We start from the raw sequence: 20,849 nt of genomic DNA, 5'->3' as shown, positions 1-20,849 counted from the left end.
TCTTACGGATTGTTGATTGTACCAAAGTCTACAAAAAATCTTGGGCCACACGCAAAACTTGCTCAAACGAAGGACTAATCAGAGACCACTTTGATCAGGCATTGTTTGACGAGAGTTGGCTGATCTTGCACAAAAATCTCACTATTTCTGGGTTGCACGAAGATCTTATTAGAAGTCATTCCGGTCTGGCACGGTCTGATCAGAAGCTAAAGCCTGAACACAGTCTGATTAGAGGTGCCTTGGGTCTGAGACCTTAACTTGAGCGTTAATTCCGAACAGACAAAAACAGTTTCGAAAGGTGTTATCATTCTGAGTGGAATTTTTCAGTTTTTTTACTCATCGCAGTCTCTTAATTTTTTTCCGACCTCTCGACTTTGTCAGCCCATTTTTCATTCAAGGAAAAAAGACTTATTTGAACAAGAAAATGAGCACATTAAAGTCTACAGAAACTGCATTAAAGTCTACAGAAACTAAAATAATACACGTACGCAACTAAAATCCCAATCCGTCACACACGTACACAAACAAACACAATTACACACAAAAGCAAACACACAGAGAAAGACACCGATTTACAGACAGGGAGAGAGAGAGAGAGAGATATATATATACAGATACATTCAGATACTTACAGACACAGCCAAACACATAAATAAACGCACAGATGAGCGGATACATGAACACACATACATAAGAACAAAGAATCTTACACACACATACACAAAGAGCGATGCACACACACAAACACAAAGGACACAAAAACACACAGAGGGAAGAGACAAAGACACACAAAGACACCCATACATAGATACATGAACACAAACCCAGAATCATGCATACATCCAGAGGGACGGAGACACAAAAAGGCACCCCCACATTGATACGTGAACACATACAAATATGCATGCATAAATATACACACAGATACCAGCACACACACACACACACTCACACAAAAACACACACAAACACACACACACACACATACACACACAAACTCATGAAACTAAAAAAAACGTCCACTAAACTAAATAACTTTGATGACGTTCGTTTGATTTTCAACAGTCGGTCTTAACAATATTTGGACTCAGATTTTTTCGCCCTCTACAGTTTCAGATCGTCTCTCCAACAAGTCCGACAAATCTTTTCTGACTATTCAGATAAAAAAATGGAAAACCAAGAAATGTGACATTTTAATTGCAGACAATCTTGGCAATATTTCCAACAGTGGCGTTTCCCACCCAGCGATCGTTTTTGTTTAAAATTATTCTTCAGGCAGGTGTTTTTTTATCTCGTCGTGAACACTCAGTTCTGTTGGTTTCCAATTGTTCACGTTCAGATTATGTCTAGGGATCTCGGCTCAATAATTTTCGTCCATTTTTTGTTGTATCCAATGACGGAAATAAGGAACTCTAGTGTAGACAGTCCACCCATTACAGTTACCTTCTGGACTATAGCTCACTACACCGTACAGACACATTGGTTTATCATCCGGACCAAAAGGGTACATGGGGCCTCCTGAATTGGAAATAAGTGATTATGTCAGAATTTAATCACACCTCTTCATATTTTGGGGGCTGTTTTATCAAATATTTTCTCAGTGTGTGAAAGATTGATAACATATTTTGGGATCTATTCTGCCCCCCCCCCTCCAGCTTAGTGGGCTTATATCTTTTACGAACCCCCCCCCCCCCCCCCCCCCCGGCTCACGTGTTATTTTTTTTTACATCGTAACCTGCTAATTTGTAACAATTTTTTTGGTACGGTCTGGTTTGATATGGGCGAATCATATGGGCGAATGGGGGGGGGGGGGAGAGGGGAAATGTTTTCACTCTAAAGACGATGTAAGAGTGAGAGGATAATGACAGAAATGTAAGATGGCATTATCTGTAGTAATCTTGCAATAATTTGGAAACTACTATACTAACTTCTCCCGAAGCTATGTATCAATAGGGTAACATTAGGTGGAATGGGGACATGAGGGTTTATTTTAGAATTTATTTCCTGAAATTATCATTTTACCAATAGAAGTTTCACCCAAGAATTATATAATGGTGGGGATTGCTAGTGAGGGTGGAATATCTTGCTGTAAATCAAAATAATGAAAGAATTAACTTTTTTTCTCAGTAATTAAGCAATCTATTCCAAAAATTTTTGGAGACTCTTCATTAAAACGGACCTCTGACTACAGTATCTGTTCGAATTGAACAGCTCCTTAGAACAACTAAAATGCTGTTAAAAAATTTTGCCTATAGTCTACTAACAAAACCCATGAAATTTTTTAAAATCTCAACAGAAATCCTTAGAAATAGAGGGCGGCTTAGACTTCACCTCAAAACAGAAACGCTTAGAGTCAGTTTGGTTCGATCTGACCATTTTTGCGAAAGGACTTTTGGATTAATGCCAGAAAACTCTTACTGTCGGTTACCAAACTCGGTAGGAAGTGGCGGTTGAAACTACCTAAATAATTTTTATGAAATTAATAATTCTTACCTGAATCACCATAACACGGGTCGCCATCGGTTGAATTGACACAAATGTAGCTGTCGTAAAGAGCTGAAAAACATGTTTTCTTTCTCTTAAGAATAAATAAAAACAAAATCCTTCTACAAATTATGGCAATGCCACGTAGGTTCTGAAAGTGGGGTCCGGGTTGCAATCAAAATCTTTGATTTCATACAAGGATTGTATATGATTTCACACCATCCACCGACCTCCAACTAATGAACTCGATTGTACCTAAACCATATATGATTCTCATGAAATGTTGATGAAAATAGAAAATCACCTGCAGGATTCGGAGTTAAGATCTATTCACATGCCAATCATGTAAAATATTTCTAGCTAATCTAAGTTTTCTCTGTATATTTTCGCATAGATGACCACTATAAATACAAGCTAATTTTTGTATATTTTCAGTTCAAAATTTAATTTAAAAGTCAACTTATTGAATTTTTCGACCCGTGTTATCGACCATTTCTGAGTACGATTCTTATATGAGACCAAAAAAAAAATTATATGATCCTTGTGTGATTATCAGGAAATCACACATGAACCTAGTATGATTACCAAGAATATGCATCTATTTTTCATAAAAAAATTTTATTTAGATTTTTTTCGGTAAGGCATCACCTAGGTAATTCCCTGGCATCAGATTGTCATCCGCCAAAAGATCCTAACACACAATGTTATTTGCAAAGTTGAGCACTAAGTAAAAGAGTAAGTCCAAATAGATAACTAAAAATTTGACATTCTCTGAAGCCAGTTTTTACCAAAAAATGCTCTTTTATAGGGATTTTTTTTAAAAAAAGTGCATTTAACCTCAAACGCTTTTTGAATGTGTTTTAATTGCACAGACAATCTTTTAGCGCACACGAAGAATGTGGATGGCAAAAGCAATATAATAAATTAGTGACTTTTGACCTTGCAAACATCTCTTTACCCCCTTGTACCCAGGGAACCTAGCACCCAGAAACCCAATGTTTTCCGAAACTCAACTAATATCTTAATTTTTCAATCCTCTGACTCGTTATCAAAAACCCTCATATCTCTTATTTTGAAGGTCTATCAAGATTGAGACGAACTGAAAGACACTTCAAGTAGTTAATCAAACATTAAGACGCTACTGAATGACTGCTGCACTACTAAAGCTGTTGCACTTTCACTCCAATGATTACTTCCGTTTTCTCCAAATCAACTTTTTTCAAAATTTTGCAAAATTAATAAATTTAATTACTTTGACTTGAATTAGAGAAAATATGCAAAAATATGGATCTTAAATCGCTTTTCAATTTATTCATATGATTGAGGAGTGGGATAACTTTGAAATGGTTGTAATTTACCATACATAAAAGGAGGCAGATAACTAAGAGTTGCAAATCCAATTTCATAGGATTTTTCAGTTTCTACAGTATAACCCTGGCCAACAGAACAAAATTTTTTAACAAACAAATAAGTCTGACGTTATTGGTATGTTTATATGTATTTTTCGTTATTTTATTTCAAATGGTTATGGAAATATGAACCAGATGATGCAAAAAATAAGGCCTTGATTTAACAAACCAGACAAAAAAGTCCGAATTAGCTCAAATAAGATAGCTCTACCACAAAATAATCCGACAAAGTGCGTTTATGTATGACTCTGCTGAACCACGCAAAGTGTAGCTACTAAAGATTGAAAGAGTGACAATTCAAATGTGTGCAATATTGATCAGACCGCGTGATACTGGCGAATCGGCGTTGATCAGATGATCAGGCAAAAAATTAATATGATTCAAAGTTGTGCGAAATAGTTTAATTCTGTTTGACGTTGTGCAATTTAAGATAATTATGATCCGAAATAGCGCAGACTGAAAGAAGGCGAGTCTATGATTCCACAAGTCAGAACGTGAAAAATAGCATCATTTAGAGCTAGCATGCTTTATATACTAAAATTCTGTTGTCAAATTATATTTTAGACTTTTTATGTCACATCCTCCATAAAGCTTCTTAAAATAGTAACCTAGGAAACTGCAATCAAGTTTCACGATGAAAAATAATTCAAACAAATGAGCAAAATATTTAACAATTTTTCCCGGTTTGCAGCAATCTCTAAAAAAGAAAAAATATATAAAACTGTATACACATGTAGAAAGCCATGGTACTGATATGAACCAATAGGCACAAGTTTGACAATATTAGTGTTGTTTGTTTCCACTTGCAGTATAAACTGATTGATAGGTTAACCGATCAATCACTCTCATTTCACACAGGTAATTAAAGTAAAATGGCGACAAAAAAGTTAATTCGGCTTGACTAAGAGACGGACAAAATCGGACTATGAAAGAAGCAATCTTTTTTGGGAAATTTTGATCTGTAATAGCAGTTTCATGACTTGAATATGTGGTGTTTGTAACGGCTGCTCTTCTATCAAAGTCAAGGAAAACTTTACACCGCCCAGTTCGTTTCTGCGGATATTGTGTTTTTGCAGTTAACTTTTGTGAACTGTATTATCCGCTATACTGTAGATTACCGTTGCATTACTTGTTGCTTTATTACTCCTGCTAATTAATCGCTCAGTTTTGCTTTATAACAAACTTGTTTCGCTCAGAATAACAAAATAATTCAAATTGAAACACTCAAATTTTGTTTGTGTTTTGGTTAATAACTCAACTTATAAATCGAAATTTCAAAGTATCTCGAAGTACAGTCCTTGGTAATAGACTGTCTATAGAATGCAGTAGTCTCTATACAGTCCTCTCAATAGAATGCAATAATGATTAACCTGATCATTTAAGTAACCAAAAAGCGCGAACGCAAAGAAAAACTTTAACTTTGTTTTTTAAATATTCGCTTGAATATCTAATTTCTTGTCATTAATTGGCCTCAATGACACCAATACTCAAACTATCCTAGGCTTTGGTAAAAAAATTAAGAGAAACTGACTATGTGCTTTGTAGAAGTTAACCATGTAGAACTTTGTCGTATATTCTGTATCAATAACAGGTTGATTTGCAATCCAATCGCAAATAATCTGATGCAATACTGTTAAGTCGCAGTATTGTTTTGCAGGTGGTTGAGGTAGTTCGAGTTTGAGTTTCAGTTTATCTTCATTTATGACGATTGCGTAATAATAATAGTTGCTAAATATTAATGTTGAACAAATTGAACAAATCCGTATGGCTTCGATAGAATGTAGCGTTAAACTTCGCTTGTCATGCTATTCTAAATTGGACTGCCTGAAGGTACCTTGAAGCGCTATTTAATTTGATTTCTGAGTTATTAAGCTCAGCTGCAATATTGCCGGCCCTCTTTTCCATCGCGAAAACATCTTTCCCATGTAGTACTGGGGCGAGCTTCACTAGTGGTCTCTTGTACACTCCGTCGTTCGTTCGAACTATCGCCGATGGAATCGCACCGTCATACCGTCATACTCCGTAAATCGACCTAGATTGTAATATCCACGCTTATTGCTGTTTTCGATCAACCAAACGAGACCGCCTTCCTTAAGGGTTTTCTTCGCCGTAGAGCGCCATTTTTGTCGGTTGTTCAGAAATGGCAGGTATTCTTTACGAAATCTGTCCCATAAGAGCTTTGTATAGGCTTGAGTTTGTCGAAAGAACTTTCGATGCTCCACAGATTCTTCTGCGCATGGTAGATAGGGTAGGCAAACGTTCCTGTTGCCAAGCAAGAAGTGATTGGGGGTCAATGCTTCTAAGTCATTAACATTTGAACTGACTGGAGTCAACGGTCTTGCGTTCAAAGTCTGCTCCACAATAGACATCGTAGTTGAAAGAACGTCCTCGGGGACTGATCTGTTCACAATACTGCATACATTGCTTTCTAACAACTACTCACCAAACCGCTCCCATACTCCTCCAAAGTGAGGTTCTGCGGGTGGATTAAACTTCAATATGGTTCCTAGTTGAACTAGATGTTCTCCGATCCCTTCTTTGTTCCATGCTGCAACGTACTCTGCAAACTCTCTTTCAGCTCCAACAAAGTTTGTCCCGTTGTCACCGATGATTGTACTTGGTTTGCCTCTTCGTGCAATAAATCTCATTATTGCATTGAGACAACTATCGGTGTCCAACTTGGGTACCACTTCTATATGCACCACTCTCATAGTTAGACATGTGAAAAGTCAACACCATCGCTTTTCGTTCCTTCGCCCAATCTTCACAATTAAAGGGCCAAAGTAGTCAACTCCAACATTTGTAAAGGCTGTTGAAGCATCCAACCGCTCTTCGGGTAGATCTGCCATTACTGGTGCTATCGTTTGTGCTCTGCCCTTTCTGCAGGTAACGCACTTGTTCTTGATTGATCTTAAGGCGTTCCGTATGCCTAGGATCCACATCTTCTGCTGAACAATGTTTCTTATATGCTCAGTGCCCTCGTGTTGATTGTCCTTGTGCTCGTTTCGCAAGAATAATTCAACAGCATGATGTTTCCAATGTAGCAAAATTGGAAGCTTTGCATTGAAGTCCAATTGATTTTTGCCTATTCTGCCTTTGGCTCGAATAACTTCTTCCTCATCTATCATGGGTGCGAATTGTAGGATTTTGCTGCTTTTTATGAATATCCTTTTCAGCTTTGAGAGATTTCATCTCTTCACCAAACTGTTCTTGCTGTAGTAGTTCAAAGATAGTTGCCTTTGTTTTTTCTTTTTCTTCAATGCTGACTACGAGTGTTGCTGGTTTGCGTTTGTTCAATGCTCGCTGTACGTATGCCACTGTTTTTACTAGTCTGTTAAAGTTACTGAATCGTTCCCACTGAATAACAGCTTTCTTCTCTTCAGCCTGTATCATGAAGACTGATGAAGGCATATTCTCTTCGTCTGATGCAAAGATAAGGTTCACTTGCTCTGGCCATTCACTTTCTGGTCGTTTCAACCAAGCTGGCCCAGTGAGACACTCACTCTTCTTGAGTACTTCAATGTTGATTGCTCTGGTGCCGATGTCCGCTGGATTGTTAATACCGCTGACATGTTTCCACTGTGAAACATCAGTTGTATCTAGTATCTCAGCCAGTCGATCGACCACAAACACTTACGATGGGAGTTGTGTATCCGCTCCAATACTGTAGTTGAGTCTGACCAAAAACTTCAACTATTTATCTTCATTTCATGTTCCTTGACTATCTGTTCTTTCAACCTCACTGCCATGACTGCCGCTTGCAATTCCAATCGCGGAATTGAAAGATGCCTCATCGGTGCCATTCTGATTTTTCCAATGACAAATGCTAAGTCAGCTGAGTATTCCGTTGGTTGTGAACGTAGAAAGGTCACTGCACACATCGTGTCTTCGGATAGATCAGCAAACACATGAAGTTCGGCTTTATCCTTCTCTCTGTAGAAGTATCTTCTATCGATGCTTGTTTCAGCCACTATTGGAAGCTGTTCTTTCCATCTCAGGATTTTTTTTTTACTGGACTCCACTTCGTTGTCCCAATGTTGTCCATTCTTAGTCCAGATGCCTTTCAGAAGTCGTCTCATGTGAACATTGAACGGAGCAAACAATCCGATCGGGTCGAATACTGAAGATACCAGCGACAGAATCTTCCTCTGGGTTATAGAGGTTTTCACTTCCTTGTTGGTACCTCTACACACTTGAAGGCTATCATCAGTAACGGTCCATTGTAGTTCTAGCACTGAGGATACTTCCGTACTGGGTTTCATTTCGACTTCCTTCGTGTTGCTGGAAGTCTTCTGGGATTGCTTCGTTAACTGCGTCGTCGTTGCTTATCCACTACTTCAATTCAAATTCATGTTGTGAGAGAGAGGGTCCCGTTGATTGAAGACTTCAATTGCTTCTTCCGGGGTTTCTACTGATTTGATGAAATCGTCCATGTAGAAGTTGTTTTGTATTGCCGTTGTTGCTATTGGATACACTTCTTCGTTGTCCTGTCCCACTCGCTTGAGAGCATAGTTTGCGCAGGTTGGAGAACATTTAGCTCCAAATACGTGACGTTGATTTTCGTATATTTGAACAGGTTCATTTGTTCTTGGACGCCATAAGAACCTCAAGCAACTTCCATCCTGTTCGAGAACTTGCACTTGTAGAAACATCGATTCGATGTCAGCTGTTAGGGCTATTGGTCCTTCACGGAATCTGAATATTGTTCCAATCAAGCCATGTAGCAGATCAGGTCCTGCTAGTAGCTTATCATTTAGGCATATGTCTTTGTACTTTGATGCGCTATTGCAAACACGTCTTACTTTGCCAGGCTTGTTCGGGTTTAGCACTGGATGGTGTGGCAAATACCATTCCTTCCCGAAGGTGCCTTTCATTTCGGACTCTCCACTATCTTTGCTAATCCTTTTTCTACATCTGTGTCTATTGACTGTTGATACAAACTCTTCAGGTTTGAGTCCCTCCAACCTTCGCTCCAGTGAATCTTCGCTCCAGTGAGTAAAGCTGACCCAGGGCTGAGCTGTAATTGTTCGGTAGGTTTGGCTCTGGTTCACTCGCCCGTGAACCTTGTCGTATTCTCTAGCATCTTTTGTGCCTGCAGTTCCTTCTTTGACCGACTGCCGACGTTGATTTTGGAAGCATAGGTTTCTATGTCCCACCAGGTTTGGATATTCTCAGCCACTTTCACATCTTCAGTGAAGGCGAAATGACAAACATTTTGTCTTCTTTTGCCCGTAATGAGTCAACTGACTACCCATCCTAGCTCTGTTAGAACGGCAAAAGGTTCACTTCGTGTTCCTATCTTATCGTCCAATGGGCGTTGTGGCTCATAAGCATCTTGGCCAAGGATGATGCCAAATTCCATCAAGTTGAGGCTTTTGTTGGTTAGAACACTCAAGTGATTGAAGCTTTGCTTCAGCTCGTTGTAGTTGTAGTTTGTGTTTCCCAAGGATATTGACGGGTGTGCAAACGCTTCAATTGAATGCACCTTTCAATGTAGTCCCTCTATTTTGAGAGCAACCCTTTCTGTCTTCAGATCCTTCCGTGTATGCCGGCTATGTTGAATGTCACATCGGTGCCTTGGGCTTATAACATCTCTTGCACACTTTGATTGATGAATGAAACAGTTGATCCACTATCGAGGAAAGCATTTGTGTTCAGCCTGTTGCCACCGCTCTGTATTGAGACAGGAGCTATCTGAAGAAAGCTAGTAACTTCGTTACTCTGATTGAATGTTGCTGCGCTTACATTGACTGCGTGATTGCCCTCGTCTACTTGGTTTTCTGAGTTCATCAATCGGTTGTGCTTCTTGACGCATCCATTGATGCCGCACGCATTGACTTTACAACCTTTGATTGCATGTCCTTTACCGAGACATCCGTAACATAAGCATTGCTTCCTCACTGCTGCGTACCGATCATTCACACTCATGTTCCTGAATAGTGGACAGTCCCATACTTTATGAGTGCCATCAGCTAGCGTACAGTGATCACTTTGCGTTTGCTTCGTTTCCGTCACGTTCGAACTTGCACTGAAGTTCAATGTTTTCGAGAACCGTTGGTCTCTATTTGTGCTTCTTCGGTCTTCCTCTCTTCGCTCTCCCTTGAAAGCTTGAAACCCTTCCTGCACGAATGCTATCCTAGATAGCCACTTCTCAAAAATAATCAAATCAAGCCAATCTTCATCTTTATCATCAACATAGAACCACCACTTCTCTTTGAGAACTTGGGGTAGCTTGTCTACTGCCTCATACAGTGTCGAGCTTGGTTACAGATCACCAATCGGCTTGTACTCTTTGAGCACATTCACAAAGTTCGGAACAATAACTGAGAAACTGATCAGACCTGTTGAGTCGTGAGGTTTAACCTGACTTGCTTTGCGAAGACTCTCAAGCTGTGCATCAATGATCACGTGAACTTGCACTTGTAGAAACATCGATTCGATGTCAGCTGTTAGGGCTATTGGTCCTTCACGGAATCGAATATTGTTCCAATCAAGCCATGTAGCAGATCAGGTCCTGCTAGTAGCTTATCATTTAGGCATATGTCTTTGTACTTTGATGCGCTATTGCAAACACGTCTTACTTTGCCAAGCTTGTTCGGGTTTAGCACTGGATGGTGTGGCAAATACCATTCCTTCCCGAAGGTGCCTTTCATTTCGGACTCTCCACTATCTTTGCGAATCCTTTTTCTACATCTGTGTCTATTGACTGTTGATACAAACTCTTCAGGTTTGAGTCCCTCCAACCTTCGCTCCAGTGAATCTTCGCTCCACTGAGTAAAGCTGACCCAGGGCTGAGCTGTAATTGTTCGGTAGGTTTGGCTCTGGTTCACTCGCCTGTGACCCTTGTCGTATTCTCTAGCATCTTTTGTGCCTGTAGTTCCCTCTTTGACCGACTGCCGACGTTGATTTTGGAAGCATAGGTTTCTATGTCCCACCAGGTTTGGATATTCTCAGCCACTTTCACATCTTCAGTGAAGGCGAAATGACAAACATTTTGTCTTCTTTTGCCCGTAATGAGTCAATTGACTACCCATCCTAGCTCTGTTAGAACGGCAAAAGGTTCACTTCGTGTTCCTATCTTATCGTCCAATGGGCGTTGCGGCTCATAAGCATCTTGGCCAAGGATGATGCCAAATTCCATCAAGTTGAGGCTTTTGTTGGTTAGAACACTCAAGTGATTGAAGCTTTGCTTCAGCTCGTTGTAGTTGTAGTTTGTGTTTCCCAAGGATATTGACGGGTGTGCAAACGCTTCAATTGAATGCACCTTTCAATGTAGTCCCTCTATTTTGAGAGCAACCCTTTCTGTCTTCAGATCCTTCCGTGTATGCCGGCTATGTTGAATGTCACATCGGTGCCTTGGGCTTATAACATCTCTTGCACACTTTGATTGATGAATGAAACAGTTGATCCACTATCGAGGAAAGCATTTGTGTTCAGCCTGTTGCCACCGCTCTGTATTGAGACAGGAGCTATCTGAAGAAAGCTAGTAACTTCGTTACTCTGATTGAATGTTGCTGCGCTTACATTGAATGCGTGATTGCCCTCGTCTACTTGGTTTTCTGAGTTCATCAATCGGTTGTGCTTCTTGACGCATCCATTGATGCCGCACGCATTGACTTTACAACCTTTGATTGCATGTCCTTTACCGAGACATCCGTAACATAAGCATTGCTTCCTCACTGCTGCGTACCGATCATTCACACTCATGTTCCTGAATAGTGGACAGTCCCATACTTTATGAGTGCCATCAGCTAGCGGACAGTGTTCACGTTGCGTTTGCTTCGTTTCTGTCACTTTCGAACTTGCACTGAAGTTCGATGTTTTCGAGAACCGTTGGTCTCTATTGGTGCTTCTTCGGTCTTCTTCTCTTCGCTCTCCCTTGAAAGCTGAAAACCCTTCCTGCACGAATGCTATCCTAGATAGCCACTTTTCAAAAATAATCAAATCAGGCCAATTTTCATCTTTGTCATCAACATAGAACCACCACTTCTCTTTGAGAGTTTGGGGTAGCTTATCTACTGCCTTATACAGTGTCGAGCTTGGTTGCAGATCACCAATCTGCTTGTACTCTTTGAGCACATTCACAAAGTTCGAAACAATAACTGAGAAACTGATCAGACCTGTTGAGTTGTGAGGTTTAACCTGACTTGCTTTGCGAAGACTCTCAAGCTGTGCATCAATGATCACATGAGGCCTTCCAAATTTCCTCTCCGGAATACTCCATGCAGCACCATAGAGCTGTCCAGAATAGCCCATTCCAGAGATTGCTGAATTTGCCTTGCCTGTCAGTAGAGTCTTCGGATGGCTCAATTTGTCTGTGTCTGGTGTTGGTCGTTGATCCACTGTAGCAATGAACATACTAGACCACTCCGGCCATTCGAAAGGGTTTCCGTCGAAGTTGTTCAACTTCAGCTTTGGTAGGTTACTACTACCTGAATAGCCAGTGTTGTATCGTAGACCAGCTCTGAGGGAAATTTCTCGGTCTTCAACACTTGAGGTCGGTCTCGTGAACTGCGATAACGTGAGAAGTGACTATACCTGTTCGCTTCAGGAGTTACTTCGAAGCGAGCTGTTTTTCGCTCTCGTGTTAGAAGGTTGTCGATCCTGCTGACCCAGTCTTAAACATCCCTCTTCTTTGGGGTCCAGTTGAAGGGTGCTTTAACTCGAGCACCAGTTGATTGGGAACGATCATCATTGTTCCCTAATGCTGTTCACTTTGCGTTCTAGCTCGCGCTCTTCCTCCAGTAGTTGGTACTTGGTTTCGAGTTCATTCATTTGCTTTTCCAGCTCTAGCATCCTCCACTCGAACCGTGCTTGTTCCAGTCGCACCTTGGTTTTGAATTCGATATCGAATTTCTTTATCCATTCCTCGCGCCTTTGCTTTGCTGAAGATGTTTCCGAAACATTCTCCGTCTCTTGGCCGCTTGCTGTTGCTCCATTTTGCACTGTTTCAGCAACTGGGTTGTCCGTTGGGTAGTTGTCACTGTTCTCGGTGTCGTTCACTTCACTGCTTGAGTTGTGTTGCTTTGCTCTGCATTCATTGCTGGCTGCGTGCCTTTGTTTATATATTCAAGCCAATGATAGTTCAATTTTGCTTTGCACTTCCTTGCTTCTTTCAGATGCTCTTCAACGAATTAAGCTTGATAGGGAACAAGCTTAATTCGACGTTGCAGTTGCTTGGGAATATCTTCCTCTGAAGATGAACAGTCTTTTGGTAGATGACCTTTAGTTTGTTTGGTCGATCTGAATCTTCAATTATTTTGTATCCAATCCATGTTTTAGAGTTAACTTCTTCCAATAAATCTTGGATTTTCTTGTCGCACCTTTGAGCTGTTGATTGAAGCTCCTCTCTGCCGGTTGTGCTTGGATTGCCTGGTTGCTGTTTGCTTTGCTTGTTCTTTTTAAGCGAGGTTAGCTCTTCAACGTATTTTGTGAATTGCGCTCGTACCTTTCGCTCTGCCTCACTGGTGTTGCGCTGTTGATTTGTTTGATTCTCTTTGGGGGGTGCCTTCGACACACACTTCATCAGATTGGACAGCAGTCTGCCATCCACTGTCCGGGTCGGCGGACCAAATGTAACGGCTGCTCTCCAATCAAAGTCAAGGAAAATTTTACACCGCCCAGTTCGTTTCAGCGGTTTCAACATTGTCCGGATATTGTGTTTTTGCAACTATTTTTGTGAACTGTATTATCCGTTATACTGTAGATTACCGTTGGATTACTTGTTGCTCTATTACTTCTGCTAACTAATCGCTCAGCTTTGCTGTATAACAAACTTGTTTTGCTCCGAATAACAAAATAGTTCAAGTGAAACAATCAAATTTTGCTTGTGTTTTGGTTAATAACTCCACTTATAAATCGAAATTTCAAATTATCTCGAAGTACAGTCCCTGGTAATAGACTTCGCTATAGGATGCAATAATGATTAACCTGATTACTTAAGTAACCAAAAAGCGCGAACGCAAAGAAAAACTTTAACTTTGTTTTTTAAATAATCGCTTTAATAACTAATTTCTTGTCATTAATTGGCCTCAATAACACCAAAACTCAAACTATGCTAGGCTTTGGTAAAACAAGTAACAGCAACTAACTATGTGCTTTGCAAAAGGCTTCTCTGACTTAGGAACTGTGTTCCTCAGAAAGAAAGTTTAGAGAATATCAAAGTTAATTCTCTTTTCACAAGTCAAAGAAAAATTCAAACTGTACAATCACTAATATGATCTACAGAAACAAGAAACAATAACAAGTAATTTACCGCTCAAGAAAGGGTGCTTCAATACGCACTGTATAACAGTTTATTAGGACAAAGTTAACGAGTTTATTCTGACTTTGGTAGTTTTTCAAGCTCCTTTAATGCTGCTAGTCACGTGGATTTACATGTCAAATTCAACTGTTGATTGGTTGTAGATAATAAGGTCAACAGAATGTGAACACTTTTCCATAACGTCACTTTTTTAGTGTAATTTTGATGTCATGCGAAGTTTGTTAACCATGTAGAAGTTTTGTCGAATATTCTGTATCAATAACAGGTTGATTCGCAATCCAATCGCAAAGAATCTGATGCAATACTGTTAAGTCGTAGTATTGTTTTGCTGGTAGTTGAGGTAGTTCGGATCTGAGTTTCAGTTTGACTTTATGTATGACGATTGCGTACTAATAATAGTTGCTAAATATAAATGTTGAACAAAATGAACAAATCCGTATGGCTTCGATAGAATGTAGCGTTAAATTTCGCTTGTCATGCTATTCTAAATTGGACTGCTTGAAATGACCTTGAAGCGCTATTCAATTTGATTTCTGAGTTATTAAACTCAGCCGTAATAGTGTTTTGACTCCAAACATTGGGCCTATGATTTGGACTAATACGATTTGTTCAGATGAGTCGGGACGATGATTTAATAATGTATTTTCATAAACGACACGTGCAGTTACTTCAACGGCTATTTGCCACGTATAAAGGATTACAAAAATTAGTTACTTTAAAATACGTGGTCTTCAAAATTAATGTGGACTTGTTTTCCCAGGCTGAGATGCCAGACTGGAATCAAGAACTTCCAGACGGTACAAGAAAGAAAGTGCTTATGCCCAGAATTTTGTTTGTTCATATCCAGACATTTGCGAGTTCTTGTCTAAGTCTTATTGCGTGTCGCGACTTTCAAGGGTTCAGTTCCAGACTTCACGAAATATTTCTTATACTAATTATATTAAATTGTTGTAATAAAGTAAATTACACGGTCCAGCAGCTTCCCGGGTCGAGGTTTGGCGGTGAATTTTCGTAAGAAATGCGGTGAAAGCGGTGAATCGCGGTGAATTACTTATTTTCACCGCGTTCTCAGTATTCTTAGAAAAAAGAACCTTCCCCACACGGATTCGAAACTCTGCCCTCCTTCATGCCTTCAACTGCTTAGTCCACTGCGCCAACTGTCACTTACTTCCTTCAAATTTCTTGTGAATTTAAATCAGATTGAGTTAACTTTGGAAATCATATGCGGTGAATTTTTGTAAGAAATGCGGTGAATTTCGCGGTGAATTTTTGTAAGAAATGCGGTAAAATGTGGTGAATTATTTTTTATCACCGCATTCACCGCTTTCACCGCATTTCTTACATTAAATTGCCACAAAAGTCGATGCGGTGAATTTTTGTAAGAAATGCGGTGAATTTTGCGGTGAATTTTTGTAAGAAATGCGGTGAAATGCGGTGAAATATATAGTTTCACCGCATTCACCGCAATCACCGCATTTCTTACAAAGATTAACCGCATTCACCGCATTTCTTACAAAAACTTACCCAAAAACCTCGACCCGGGTTAGTTATGATCGCAGTCAATCAATTTCTTTTTTGCTTTCCGAAAACTTTTGTGCTTTCTTGTGCAAATATGCACAGATTCATCAGATTTTCATCCGTTCACCAAATTTTCCTGTATCTGTGGATAAATTTTTGAGCACTTATCCAACTGATGTTAATGGTTTCACAATGTTCAGCGTGGCTCTTCTTTTCCCTGAGATCTTGACGTTTTGATTTCACCTGTAACCTCAGCCTGGTTTTTCCCAGATCAGGCCAATTTTAATTAAATATTCATATATCTATAATTTTTTTTTAAATTTCACGGTCCCCCAGATTTTAAAAAGCAAATCTCTTCCTAGCGAATTTAGGTTGAGCATGGCCAAATGATGAGTGATTAAAATTGTAACCTACTGAAACTCTCATTCTTGCATGTTTCGTTTGTAGATTCATATAGTTTGACTTCTTTCAGTACCTCGGGAAGCTTATAGGTTGTGACATTAGTTAACGGATCAATTTCGTTCATTATGCCAAGTCCACACACGCCAAGCTGGTAATCCAAGTAGCTGTTTTCCTCACAAACTTTTATTTCTTCATTATAGGGAATTTTTTCCCATAGCTTCAGCAGGGCAATGTCATTTGTTCTCTGAAATGACGCTAAAATTTTCAGTACCAGTAGCAATAACGCTTTCATATTAGCAAAAGAAAAGTTATTTTGGTTTCTAGGAAATTGCCGGCGAGGGACGTAAGCAGTCGTCTTAAAATAAAATATAACAAAAAGACGTTTTTGAATCTTGCCACTTTTGTGTTAGTTGAAACATATCCGTTATCTCATTTTTTCCTGTTAAATTTTTTAAATATCTGATCCTCATGTTTCTTCTTTAATTGTGATTGGCAGTTTACTCCATGTTGGAAACAAAAACTCTTATCGTTGAAAATTTACTCAACCTTGACTTAAATTTTGATGCTGAAAACGATATGGTAAGGTGGGTTTTTGCATTTATGAACATATTTTTGATTATATTGTCCACAGGAATTTATGTTTTTAATTCTGTGCCGCTTTTAAAGTCATCAGAGAACACTTTTGCTGAAAAAATTTTTTTTCATTTCAAGCGGACAAAAATTCTTCCTACTTTTACAATAAACAAAAATCGACGCTTTATCTGTTTGAAACAACTATCTGAAACAAAATGAAATGAAATGTATCAAAGATAACATAAAGATTTTAATCAGTTTTTGTTAAAAAGCCATTTCCTAATTTTTCAGTAATCAACATTACTTGAAATTGCGAAAAGACAAGGTCCAATAATTTTTTGTTCTGTGGAAACGAAACAAGTTTCCGCATGCACTTACCCTAAATTTTTATTGGCGGAGTTTTATTGCAGTGACTTGAGACCGAATACAAAAATGTGATTGTTCTTGTTGACAATGCTTTAGATAATTGAAAAGCCGTTTATTGTGTTTTTATTCCACAATTAGTATCGAGAGGAACTTTTCTATCGTTGAAAAACATTTAATTTTGGATACTACATATACTGTATCCGTTAAAAAAGGCTAAAAATTGAAGGTTAAAAATTGAAGCAAATTTGAACCAAATCAGATTAGTCTCCGTAACAACAGCTCTTCTATCAACGACAAGGAAAATTTTACACTGCCGGGTTCAGATTTGCTTCAAATTTTAGCCCTTTTCTAACGGATTTAGTATGAAGTATCCAAACCTAAAGAAGCTCTAATTGTTTTTCAAAACTAGAAAAGTCCCTCTCGATAATATTGTGAAATAAAAACACAATAAACGTCTTTTCAATTACTTATAGCATTGTCAAAAAAAGACGGTGTTCAAAAAGGAATTATTACAAGATGCAAATCCAACAACATTATTGTTGACAACCAAAGACATTGTTCTTAACCAGCTTCAATAATGCCATCAGTTGGAACTGAGCTAGGCTAAGCTGAAGCCAAAAATTGAAATTAAGATAATGCTTTGAACAAAGTTTCTCTTACTTTAGAATTTTTTTATCAGAACGAAATATTGAGCATATCAAATTTAGTTCCTTTTTTCATACGTGTCAAAGTTAAGTAAAAATTTACAATCAGTGAGGTGATTTCGAACATTGATTGGGTACAACTATGTGGTCAGATTTTTGGACACAAGGAGTTTGGTTTCGAGTTACGCCACGCTTTTTGAAACGGTGATTGCAGAATTCACAGAAAGTTGGTAACTGCAACTGCATCTGAACTCAATTCTTTGTAATCGTAGATTCGATTTCTTATTTCAAGAATACGCGGCAATCATAATTTGATCAGGAAGTAATCGACTTTGAGAACTATATATATGCTAACCACGTACTGTTGTTAAATTAGGAAGCTCGCTCTTAAAATTGACAAGTCTTTTTCCATCACTGAAACAATTCCTCCATTTGTTTTTGTTTGTAGAGGACAGTGTTTCACGATTGGTCTCTTGTAGACTCAGTCATTCCATTGAACTATCGCTGATCGAATCACAGCTTCAGAGCCATCGATGATCTCCTTAACTTTACCCTAACTGTAATATGCTCATGCTGCTGTCATCGATCAACAGAACGAGAGTGCCTTCTCTAGGGTTTTCGTTAACCGTACATCGATGTTCGACAAACTCTTCTACATATGGTAGCTAGGATAAGCAAACATTCTTTTGCCAAGTAGGAAATGGTTGGGGGTCAAAAACATCAGAAATGAGTGAAGTCAATGATCATGAGTTCAATGCCCACTCCACAATACCCCTCGCAGTTGAAAAAACGTTGTCAGTGACTGATGAGTTAACCAAAACTGCATAAGCTTCCTTTTTTGAATTTTTTATCCAACCATTCCCATACTTCTCCGATGTGAAATGCTGAGAGCGGATTGAACTTCAAATTGACCCTTTTTTGAAATAGATGTTCTGCTATCCTTCCGTTTTCCTTGTCTCGCCGAGCTCTGCAAACTCTCATTCAGCTCTAACAATTTCCAACCGATGTCGCTGATTGTTCTACTAGGCTTGCCTCTTCCTCCAAAAAATCACATGATTGCAATGAGACAACTATCTGTGTTTAAATTGGGCACCACCATTAAATGAACCGCTCTCATAGTTAGACACCTAAACAGAAAATACTATCGCTTTTCATTTCGTTGCCCAATCTTTAAAGTGAAATGACCAAAGTAGTCCACTCCACTATCTTTACAGGATGACAAAACATCTAACCGCTCTCCGGTTAAACCTGCCATCAGTGCTGCCTTTGGTGCTTTGCCTTTTTACAGGCAACACACTTGACTGATTTTAGGGGGTTTCGTATGCCTAGAATCCAAATCTGAGCCTAGGATCTGCCGAGCAATGTTCTTCTACACCCAAATTTTTGACTATATTGTCCACAGGAATTTATGTTTTTTATTCTGTGCCGCTTTTAATGTCATCAGAGAACATTTTTGCTGAAAACATTTTTTTTTTTCATTTCAAACGGACAAAAATTCTTCCTACTTTTACAATAAACAAAAATCCACGCTTTATCTGTTTGAAACAACTATCTGAAACACTTACCCTAAATTTTTATTGGCGGATTTTTATTGCAGTGACTGTAGACCAAATACAAAGATGTGATTGTTCTTGTTGACAATGCTTTAAGTAAATGAAAAGCCGTTTATTGTGTTTTTATTCCACAATTAGTATCGAGAGGAACTTTTCTATCGTTAAAAAACATTTAAAATTCTTTAATTTTGGATACTACATATACTGTATCCGTTAGAAAGGGCTAAAAATTGAAGGTTAAAAATTGAAGCAAATTTGAACCAAATCAGATTAGTCTCCGTAACGGCAGCTCTTCTATCAACGACAAGGAAAATTTTACACTGCCCGGTTCAGATTTGCTTCAAATTTTAGCCCTTTTCCAACAGATTTAGTATGAAGTATCCAAACCTAAAGAAGCTCTAATTGTTTTTCAACACTAGAAAAGTCCCTCTCGATAATATTGTGAAATAAAAACACAATAAACGTCTTTTCAATTACTTATAGCATTGTCAAAAAAAGACGGTGTTCAAAAAGGAATTATTACAAGATGCAAATCCAACAACATTATTGTTGACAACCAAAGACATTGTTCTTAACCAGCTTCAATAATGCCATCAGTTCGAACTGAGCTAGGCTAAGCTGAAGCCAGTAATTGAAATTAAGTTAATGCTTTGAACAAAGTTTCTCTTACTTTAGAATTTTTTATCAGAACGAAATATTGAGCATATCAAATTTAGTTCCTTTTTTCATACGTGTCAAAGTTAAGTAAAAATTTACAATCATTGAGGTGATTTCGAACATTGATTGGGTACAAATATGTGGTCAGATTTTTGGACACAAGGAGTTTGGTTTCGAGTTACGCCACGCTTTTTGAAACGGTGATTGCAGACCTCACAGAAAGTTGGTAACTGCAACTGCATCTGAACTCAATTCTTTGTAATCGTAGATTCGATTTCTTATTTCAAGAATACGTGGCAATCATAGTTTTATCAGGAAGTAATCGACTTTTAGAACTATATATGCTAACCACGTACTGTTGTTAAATTAGGAAGCTCGCTCTTAAAATTGACAAGTATATTTCCATCACTGAAACAATTCCTCCATTTGTTTTTTTTGTAGAGGACAGTGTTTCACGACTGGTCTCTTGTAGACTGAGTCATTCGATTGAACTATCGCTGATCGAATCACAGCTTCAGAGCCATCGATGATCTCCTTAACTTTACCCTAATTGTAATATGCTCATGCTGCTGTCATCGATCAACAGAACGAGAGTGCCTTCTCTAGGGTTTTCGTTAACCGTACATCGATGTTCGACAAACTCTTCTACATATGGTAGCTAGGATAAGCAAACATTCTTTTGCCAAGTAGGAAATGGTTGGGGGTCAATAACATCAGAAATGAGTGAAGTCAATGATCATGAGTTCAATGTCCACTCCACATTACCCCTCGCAGTTGAAAAAACGTTGTCAGTGACTGATGAGTTAACCAAAACTGCATAAGCTTCCTTTTTTGAATTTTTTATCCAACCATTCCCATACTTCTCCGATGTGAAATGCTGAGAGCGGATTGAACTTCAAATTGAACCTTTTTTGAAACACATGTTCTTCTATCCTTCCGTTTTCCTTGCCTCGCCGAGCTCTGCAAACTCTCATTCAGC

At 38.7% G+C, this 20,849-nt stretch overlaps 1 protein-coding gene across 1 annotated transcript; it reads right to left on the bottom strand.

Annotated features, from left to right (window-relative positions):
* Positions 1–1,191: 1,191 nt before the first annotated feature.
* On the bottom strand, positions 1,192–16,297 carry LOC142354635 (chymotrypsin BI-like). Its single transcript, XM_075406970.1, has 3 exons — positions 16,090–16,297; positions 2,494–2,556; positions 1,192–1,518 (listed from the first exon to the last, which is right to left on the bottom strand). Exons 1-3 carry the CDS (start codon positions 16,199–16,201, stop codon positions 1,361–1,363), a joined length of 333 nt encoding a protein of 110 aa, XP_075263085.1. The 5' UTR covers positions 16,202–16,297; the 3' UTR covers positions 1,192–1,360.
* Between the last annotated feature and the right edge of the window lie 4,552 nt (positions 16,298–20,849).

Source organism: Convolutriloba macropyga, chromosome 15 (genome assembly GCF_964194025.1).
Source record: "Convolutriloba macropyga chromosome 15, txConMacr16.3, whole genome shotgun sequence".
Taxonomy (NCBI): domain Eukaryota; kingdom Metazoa; phylum Xenacoelomorpha; order Acoela; family Convolutidae; genus Convolutriloba; species Convolutriloba macropyga.
Note: the sequence above shows the minus strand (reverse complement) of the source record. Positions and strands in the feature narration are given on the sequence as shown.